Source organism: Sinocyclocheilus grahami, unplaced genomic scaffold, assembly GCF_001515645.1.
Source record: "Sinocyclocheilus grahami isolate Dianchi unplaced genomic scaffold, SAMN03320097.WGS_v1.1 scaffold397.1, whole genome shotgun sequence".
Classification (NCBI taxonomy): Eukaryota; Metazoa; Chordata; class Actinopteri; order Cypriniformes; family Cyprinidae; genus Sinocyclocheilus; species Sinocyclocheilus grahami.
Window position 1 is genome coordinate 653,406 of NW_015505576.1, and position 8,691 is coordinate 662,096.

The 8,691-nt window shown below is 33.2% G+C and overlaps 1 protein-coding gene across 2 annotated transcripts; it reads right to left on the bottom strand.

Moving 5' to 3' along the window:
• Nucleotides 1-3,660: 3,660 nt before the first annotated feature.
• LOC107550414 (jun dimerization protein 2-like) lies at nucleotides 3,661-7,911 on the bottom strand. 2 transcript variants are annotated; one of them, XM_016231683.1, is made up of 4 exons: nucleotides 7,812-7,911; nucleotides 5,964-6,160; nucleotides 5,408-5,512; nucleotides 3,661-4,327 (listed from the first exon to the last, which is right to left on the bottom strand). In XM_016231683.1, the coding sequence occupies exons 2-4, from the start codon at nucleotides 6,156-6,158 to the stop codon at nucleotides 4,154-4,156; spliced, it is 474 nt and encodes a 157-aa protein (XP_016087169.1). In that variant the 5' UTR covers nucleotides 6,159-6,160; nucleotides 7,812-7,911; the 3' UTR covers nucleotides 3,661-4,153. The 2 variants fall into 2 exon arrangements, with proteins under 2 accessions (XP_016087169.1, XP_016087168.1); XM_016231682.1 differs by having other exon boundaries at nucleotides 5,964-6,163; nucleotides 7,812-7,910.
• Between the last annotated feature and the right edge of the window lie 780 nt (nucleotides 7,912-8,691).

Below are 8,691 nucleotides of genomic sequence, written 5' to 3' on the forward strand. Positions count from 1 at the left end.
TTGTTGTGAAAGCGAAACTACTTTGTTTGGTCTTCCAAAAGAGGACACGACTAGAACTCAGTGGTTAAGTTGTATTTACAACACTGTTCCAGAACAGTTTGGCTAGGTATGGTGACCCATATTCGGAATTTGTGCTCTGCATTTAACCCATCCAACTGCACACACACAGTAGTGAACACACACACACACACTATGAACACAAACCCAGAGCAGTTGGCAGTCATATTGCTGCAGCACCCGGGGAGCAGTTGGGGGTTCGGTGCCTTGCTCAAGGGTCTCACCTCAGTCGTAGTATTGAGGGTGGAAGAGTGCGCTGTACATTCACTCCCCCCACGACAATTCCTGCCGGACCTGAGACTCAAACCTACAACCTTCGGGTTAAAATTAGAGAACACTTACAGATACCTCCAAGTTATTGGTGTTAATCTGGCACCTGGTGCAAATTTCCTTAATTATATGACAATTAACTGGTAGCATTCCTTCAATTTTCACTGAGATTGCAAGATGGCGGGCCACTTTAAGGTGACTGAAACCCTGTGACAGGAGGTTGTCCAGATGAACCCTGTTGAAAAAAACAGCATATACTGGTTAGGTATGTTTTGAAGCATGCTGGTTTGAGCTGGTTTAAGCTGGTCCTTAGTAGGTCATGAGCTGGTTTAAGCTGGTCCTGAGCAACTAGCTCCTGCCGAGCACCAGCTCAGTACCAACTTATAACCAAACTGGAGCTCATTGATTGTTTACATTCACTATTGTACAAATGAAATATTGTCTTATAACTGCTGGTGCCTGCTTAAAATACTGAAATATTAAAATATTTCCTACTGAAATACTGAAAAATAAAATTAATAAGTAAACAAATAAATAAGAAACTGCTGAAATATAAAAACTGAATGAAATATGAATATGAAATATAAATACAAAAAATATGAAATATTAAATTACTGATTAACAAAACAATAAATATACAAAAAACTGAAATATTCAAAACAATAAAATGCAAAAAGCTGAAATATTGAAAATGACATGGTAAAACAGACAGACAAACAAACAAGTAAACGAACAAATAAATAAGAAAACTAAAATGTAAGAAAACTGAAATATTAATTACAAATATATTTACATTTTAAAATCGAATTAAGGAATAATCTTCTGAAATAAATTAAATTTTCAAGTACTTACGCTGAAATATAATAATTAAGACACTGAAATATGAAAAAATTATTTAAATAGTAAATACTAAAAATATTGACAATTAAATATTCAATTATTGAATAACCTACTGAAATAATGAACATTAAAATACAAAAAAAATTGAAAATTGAAACACTGAGATGAGGAAGGATGGAAAAACAGTGTCATACAGAATATTGAATTAATGAATAACCTGAAAAAAATCTAATAAAAAAAATGAATAACCAACTGAAGTAATGAAGCATAAAACATTTTTAAAATGGAATACTGAAAACCTGACCTGCATAAATAAATAAATAAATAAGGAAGCTATGAAATATGAATAAATAAAACAAAAATAACACAGAATCATACAGAATAAATGATTGAATAACTGAATAACCTACTAAATACTGAAAAAATGCAAACAAATTAAATATTGAAATACATAAGCAAATACTGAAACACTGGAGTTTTAAAATAATATTCGATGGATTTCTGTGCTGTTTTTAGGTCATTGCGGTCGCTCTCATGAGTGATTTGGAGCTGTTTGTGTTCAGATCTGCCTGTTGAAATCTCACAGTTCTTGAGGTAGGACTCAATGGCACCCTACCAACATTTTTTTTTTCCCTCAAGCGCTTGGAGAAACAGAGTGAAGAGCAGATTCTGACAACCGCCCACGTGAGAAACATGTTCTGCCAAAAAGACGCATTTTTAAAAGGCTGGAACTGTTGAGCAGAAGGTCAGACATTTGATCAAAGCAGCTTTCAGAGTGAGAAAGTCTGAAGCCAGACCTCAAGAAAGCTGATCAACCCAATTCTGACATGACAAAAAGTACTAAAGACAGAAAATGAACAAACAACAAGCAACCCACTCAAGCCGGCTTTCAGCTGTTTTCATTATAAATTACATAGCAGCCCTAAAACACAAATTAATTGACATGTACAAACACATGAACGTCACTGCGCTCGACTTTTCAAATCAAACATTTCGCAAATGATAAACCAATAGATTTACTATTCAGAATGAAGAGAACAAAAGTTTTTTGACATAATCCGAATCCATGTTTGGTCAAATATTCATGTCTTAAGTGTCCAAATACATTTTGAGGTCATTGAACTATGTAGGATAGTGGAAAACTGTATCAAAATGACAAAATTCTGAAAGAAAAAAACAACAGGATCAATGGAAACCGTAGCTGTAAGTCAATGGAAACCTCAGTGGAAATAACCTGGTTTTGTCAAGTTAATTTCTATTGTGACAACATTTAATTTCCACAAACAGAGTTTACTGAAAAAAAACAACAACAGTGAAAGGGAAAAAAAGAAAGAAAGTTGTGTAAGAGTGATGCAAGCATAACATTTGTAATGTAAAAATCAACCATCCGTATATAATATATTGGGGGGGTGGGGGGTGTTCTAATATAAAGCTTTCATGTTCTTGGCACCAAAGTCATGTATTGTACAGTGTTACAGTTAAGGGTGCTTGATGTCATATTTTTCCTGTATAGTAGCTATTTTGTGACATTGTGTGTGTTGTTACAAGAAAATTAAAATAAAGAGATTTAAAATATATATATATATTAATGATATAAATAATATTAAAATAATTAATATTATATAATAATAAAACAATACAAAATAATTAATCTTTTAAATTAATATTACAAATTACATTTTAAAATACTATAAAATATTAATAACATTGAGAAATAACAATAAAAATCATATTAAAAATAATCGTTTACAAAGAATATTAAAAATAAATATTTTAAAATAATATAAAATATAAATACATATTTTGAAATATAAACAATACAATAAATAAAAAACATTTAAAATAATATTGAAAAATAAACAATACTTTAAAATAATATTGAAAAAATATTTTATTAAATAAATATTTTAAAATTCTAAAATAATAAATAAGAATTCCAGTAATAAAAAATAATATTTTTTTTTAATTATAAAATAAATCATATTTTAAAATGATATAAAAATAAATATACATTTTTAAATAAAATAAATTTATATTTTAAAATAATATAAAATAAAAATATTGAAAAATAACAATAAAAATCATATTAAAAATAACCATTTACATAAAGAATATCCAAAATAAATATTTTAAAATATAAAAATATAAATACATATTTTGAAATAGAAATACAATAAATACATTTTTTTTAAAGAATATTGAAAAATAAACAATACTTTAAAACAATATTTAAAAATATTTTATTAAATTAAATTAAATTAAATTTATATTTTAAAATACAAAAATTATAAATCAATAAGAATTCCATTAATAAAAAATAAAAAATATATATTTTTAAATATTATAAAATAAATCATATTTTAAAATGATGTACAAATACATAAAAAAAAATTTAAATAAAAAAAATTAAAAAGGAAGAATGAAAGAAATGAAAGAATGAATGAATACATTAACGAAGGAATGAATGCATGAGTCATGTTGTATTTGAAAAATAGGCTTTATTTTAATGTGGCTTTATACAACAAAGAAACATTATTTGGTAACAAAAGTGGCCGTTCAACAGACACCCTAAAGATAAAAACACATACAAGTCACCATATCATGTGATGGCACAATATAAATGTACATACAATAGACATAACATTCAATAGACTATGTCAATGCAACTGTAAACAATCAGTCCATGGAGACGCCAGCGTCAGTGAACAGTTTATCAGACAGCGCCATCTGCAGGCCGCTGGACGAATCACGCACTTCATTCAGATCAACTGAGAGACTCCACAGCTGCAGCTCTATGACCGCGTGTCAAACGTCTGTGAGCTTTTTGCATGATCTCAGGGATGTTTGTTTGCCGTCCACACAAATCTCCTCCCCTTTTTCTTCATGCTGAATTTGACACTGACAATAAACGTCCTGCGGTTTCATCTTCATCTAGCATCCCGACAGCGTCTGTTCTCCTCTCGGCTCGGTGTTTCTGGTGTAGCGTTCAGTCGGACTGCTCGGATCGCTGGTCGCTCTCGGGGCTTTTCACGCTGTCTGTGCGGACGATGCAGGTGGGCCGGTGGAGGTTGAGCATCACGATCAGCTGCTGCCGCTCAGATTTCAGCTCCTCGATCTGAGACTTCAGGTCCGAGTTCAGCGTCTCCAACCGTTCTGACTCCTAGAGGAGCAACCAGACAGCTTTTGGTTCATTATAATGCCTCAACAGACACATTTATTAAGTTGTTGAGACAAAAAAACACTTAGATTTTTCAGTCAGACTATTTTACAGTGTTCATGTTACTGGTTATTTAGAAAACTAACTACAGAGTAATACTAATGAACAACGTGAGCTTGATGTACATTTTTTGAGCTGCTTGTACTTATGCTATATTATGTTATAATATTACTGGGTAGTTGTTATATACATTTTTTAAATGTAATAATTAAATTTTTAAAAGCACAAATATTTCAAGTAATATAAGGAATTATATCAAAAATTGCACGCATAATAATTATATGAATATCAGATTTTTATTTTTTACATAAAATGACAAAAAAATGAAATGACACTATAATAACGTTTTTACCGTCACTAGTTCATTTTAAATTGTTCTATGATGTGACATTCATTTTTAAAAGCACAAAAATCCCATGTAATCTCAGTTAATATCATAAAAAAAGAAAACATAAATAATTTAATAAAAATGGCATGCATAATAATTACACAAGTATCATTTTTTTTAAATAAGATGACATTTTAACCCTCACTAGTTTTTTTTAAAAATAGTTTTGCGATGTGACGCGTTCATTTTAAAAAGTAATATTTAAATATTCCATCTTAACTCTCAATTAATATAATGAAAAAATGTAAAAAACTAAATAAAATAAAAACATTAACATGGCATACGTAATTACACAAATATCAGATTTTAATAAAATGTCATTTTAAATAAATATATTTTTAAGTCAATTTTAAATAGTTCTTCAATGTGACAAATTGATTATTAAAAGCACAAATATTCCATGTAATCGTTAAATCAATATCATAATTTTTTTTTTTAAATGGCATGCATAAAAATGACATAAGAATCAGAATTTTTTAATAAAAGAAATATAAGATAACTTTTAGATGAATAACACCATGCCACACCACAGTCACGTATAGTCATTAATAATAGTAACAAGTAATATGTGAAACAAGAACACTGTAAAATAAAATTTTACATTTAATCCTCAAAAGGGCTATTTTCTAACTCACCTTCTGGAGAAGGTCGGTTCTTTCCTTCCTTCTGTTTCGACAGCGAGCAGCTGCAACTTTATTTTTCTCTCGCCTTCTTTTCTTGCGCTCTTCATCGTCATCTGACTGTGGACAGAAAGTTCAAATGTGTTTGTTTATATTTGCATATTCATTTATACATATTGAAATTACACTAAAGTGTTTACATGGTTCTAAAACCCCAATTTTTCAGATGCATTGAAAAGTGTGCCATTTCCAATTGTTTTATAGTTATTATAATGCACAATATTTTTATAGTGATATAGAAGTCCATTATAATCACCCTAAGCAGGACAAATAAGACAAATAAGCAGATGCACAAAAATGATTGTGTCCACCAGGTGTCAGTCTTGACCAGGCAGAAAAGCGCTCACAAACAAAAGAACATTGGTTTCACTTTCTCAAACTGTTGCACATATGTTGTTAACTAAAGAAACAATCTGCATTTTAACATTCAATCTGCGTTTTGAACTGCCAGATGCAATCAGAACCTGGCCTTTAATGTCTGTAGGTGTTAAATGTCATGTTTTGTTCTCACCTCACTCTGGCTGACGTCGAACGGTCTCTTGGCCTGTCTGTTCAGGATGAGAGGAGACAGAACTGCACCGAGGCTGTAGAGCTCTGCTAGTTTGAGCTGGTCTGTCAGGGTGGTGGCAGGAATGCCAGCCAGAGGACCGACGCTGGGCAGAGAACCGGCCGTCATCAACAGATCAGGGATTTGACCAGGCATCATTGCTGCTGCAGAAAGAAACAGAGAGATGTCAGTGTTTCTGTTGATCATGCGTAAAGTTTTAAAGCACATTTACAGATACAAGCGCAACTGCATGTGCAATTAGCATTAATTGTGCTGTGCTGAAAATCCTAATGTGGTTGCAGGTCAAAAACGACCAGCCTTTCAAAAAAATTGCTTGTAAATCTCTCATTATGCTAGATTATCACCAAGCCTTGGATTGTCAACTTGTTTTCTTTCAAGGTTTTTCTATCATAGGTTTTGTGTTTCTTTTTGGTACTGACTGATCGTAGGCCTAACTGATCTGAGCTTATGCGCCTCCGTTTCTGAGTGAAAACCTGTGCTAACTGAAAGAAAACAAGCTGATAAAAGGATTGAATACAATATTTATATAGTACACATATATAAATAATATATGCTATAATTTATAAGCAATTTCTTGTATAGGCCAGTCATTTCTGTCAACAAGATGGCAAAAAAAGTACAAAAATGATCAAATTTAAATTTTTTGGGAAGTTTGTTATATCCTGTTTAAGCAAAGTCAGTAGCTTTTAGTCCAATGTGATAACATAAGGGTTAGTTCACCCAAAAATGAAAATTCTGTCATTAATTACTCACCCTCGTGATGCGTTCACGACAGTATCATGACGCGAGCGTGTGGCAGCGCTGATCCACATCCGGCGTGATGACGTGATGCAGTAGAAACGAAAATGTGGAATAAAGTTGTTATTTTTGTTTTCTTTGCGCAAAAAAGTATTCTCGTAGCTTCGTAACTTTACAGTTGAACCACTGATGTCACACGGACTACTTTGTCGATCATCTGAAGGTGGTAGTTACCTTGCTGTCTATGGGAGATTATCAAAAATATCTTAATTTGTGTTCCGAAGATGAACGAAGGTCTTACTAGTTTGGAACAACACGAGGGTGAATAATTAATGACAGAATTTTCATTTTTGGGTGAACTATCCCTTTAAATCTTATCTTCTGGCCCGAGCATTTAGTGCTTAGTACTTAAAAAAAAAGTTTTAGGTGTTGTGCAGTTGAATTCAATCATCCTATAGTGTGACAAATTCATTTTAAAAGTACAAATATAACATGTTAAAATAATAATTTGTAAAAATGCATTTATAAAAACACATGCATATGAAAAAGTTGTTGTATAACTGTAGGACCAGCTTATATAATACTCTGACTGACACTATGGAGCCATTCAAATCAGGGGTCTCAAACTTTAACAGTCAAGTGCCCAACCCTGGCTGGAACCCCTGATATTAAAAAAGCTAGATTTAAAAAAAAAAGAGATAACTTTCTTTAATCATTTTAACAAATATTGCCATAATGCGTAATAGATCATTAATGCATCAAATGTAAAAAGACTCTAATGGAGCCCTGGTTGAAAACACCGGGCTCAATAATACAGTTAAAGTACAGTACACAATGTACTTTAGAGTGCAGTACATCATCTCTAGGTTTAATTTCATCTCACTCTCAATGCAGTTCTCTCTCTATATAAATATGAATTCATCTGAAGTGCTGCAGTTACTGAATCCGTATGTTCGAGCTATAAAACAGACGCCCCTGATGTCTAATTCAACTCTTTTTCTTCTGTGATTAAAGTGAAAATGCATTGTGATACAAGCAAAATAAAGCACTTACTCGTTAGGTGCGGTTGTTCGTCCGTTCAGCTCGTTTGTGAGTCTGCTCCTGTTGCATCAGCGTGTTTATGTATCGCGAGCGCTGTGGAATGCGGAACTCTCCGCGGCGTGACGCCAGCAGACTTTATAAAAAGAAGAGCGAATGAGCGCGAGGCTCCGCCCCTTAGCAACCAAACAACACAACACAGCGGCGCGGGACTCCCTGCGAGAAGCCACAGGCTCGGGATATCCCATCAAAACATCAAAACATATACAACTCAAAATGATGAGCTCATGTGTTTATCTTTCTATAATGAAGCTTCAGGAAAACTTTCAGTACTCAACCCACGGGAAAAAACTATCAAATTGCGCAAGACATCTGTAAAATGTTTGAAAAATTATTTTATAACTATTTTTAGCTGAACAAAACAGTTCGTTTTGCTGCTTGATATTGAAAGTTGGTGTGTCTTATCATATTATTTGTAATGTATTATCTTAATTATGAACACACTGGTTTGTAGTGCAAACAGTTTTACCGTTTACAGCACATTGTTATTCTCCTCGTTATTTACCTATAGCGGCTAATGAACCGGAAGTCTCACCCATAGGCTTACTTGGTTGACTGGTTTTAGCTGGTTTGAGTCTCACCCAGTCTGGGTGAGCTGGTTTTAGCTGGTTTGAGCCGGTCTCCCAGTCTGGGTGAGCTGGTTTGAGCCGGTCTCCCAGTCTGGGTGAGTTGGTTTTAGCTGGTTTGAGCCGGTCTCCCAGTCTGGGTGAGCTGGTTTTAGCTGGTTTGAGTCGGTCTCCCAGTCTGGGTGAGCTGGTTTTAGCTGGTTTGAGTCGGTCTCCCAGTCTGGGTGAGCTGGTTTTAGCTGGTTTGAGCCGGTCTCCCAGTCTGGGTG

Coding starts and splice junctions, on each gene's coding strand:
- LOC107550414 (XM_016231683.1), bottom strand. CDS start 6,158: ATGATGCCTGGTCAAATCCCTGATCTGTTGATGACGGCCGGTTCTCTG. Junction 5,513..5,963: donor TCGACGTCAGCCAGAGTGAG/GTGAGAACAAAA, acceptor TTCTGTCCACAG/TCAGATGACGATGAAGAGCG. Junction 4,328..5,407: donor GAACCGACCTTCTCCAGAAG/GTGAGTTAGAAA, acceptor TTGCTCCTCTAG/GAGTCAGAACGGTTGGAGAC.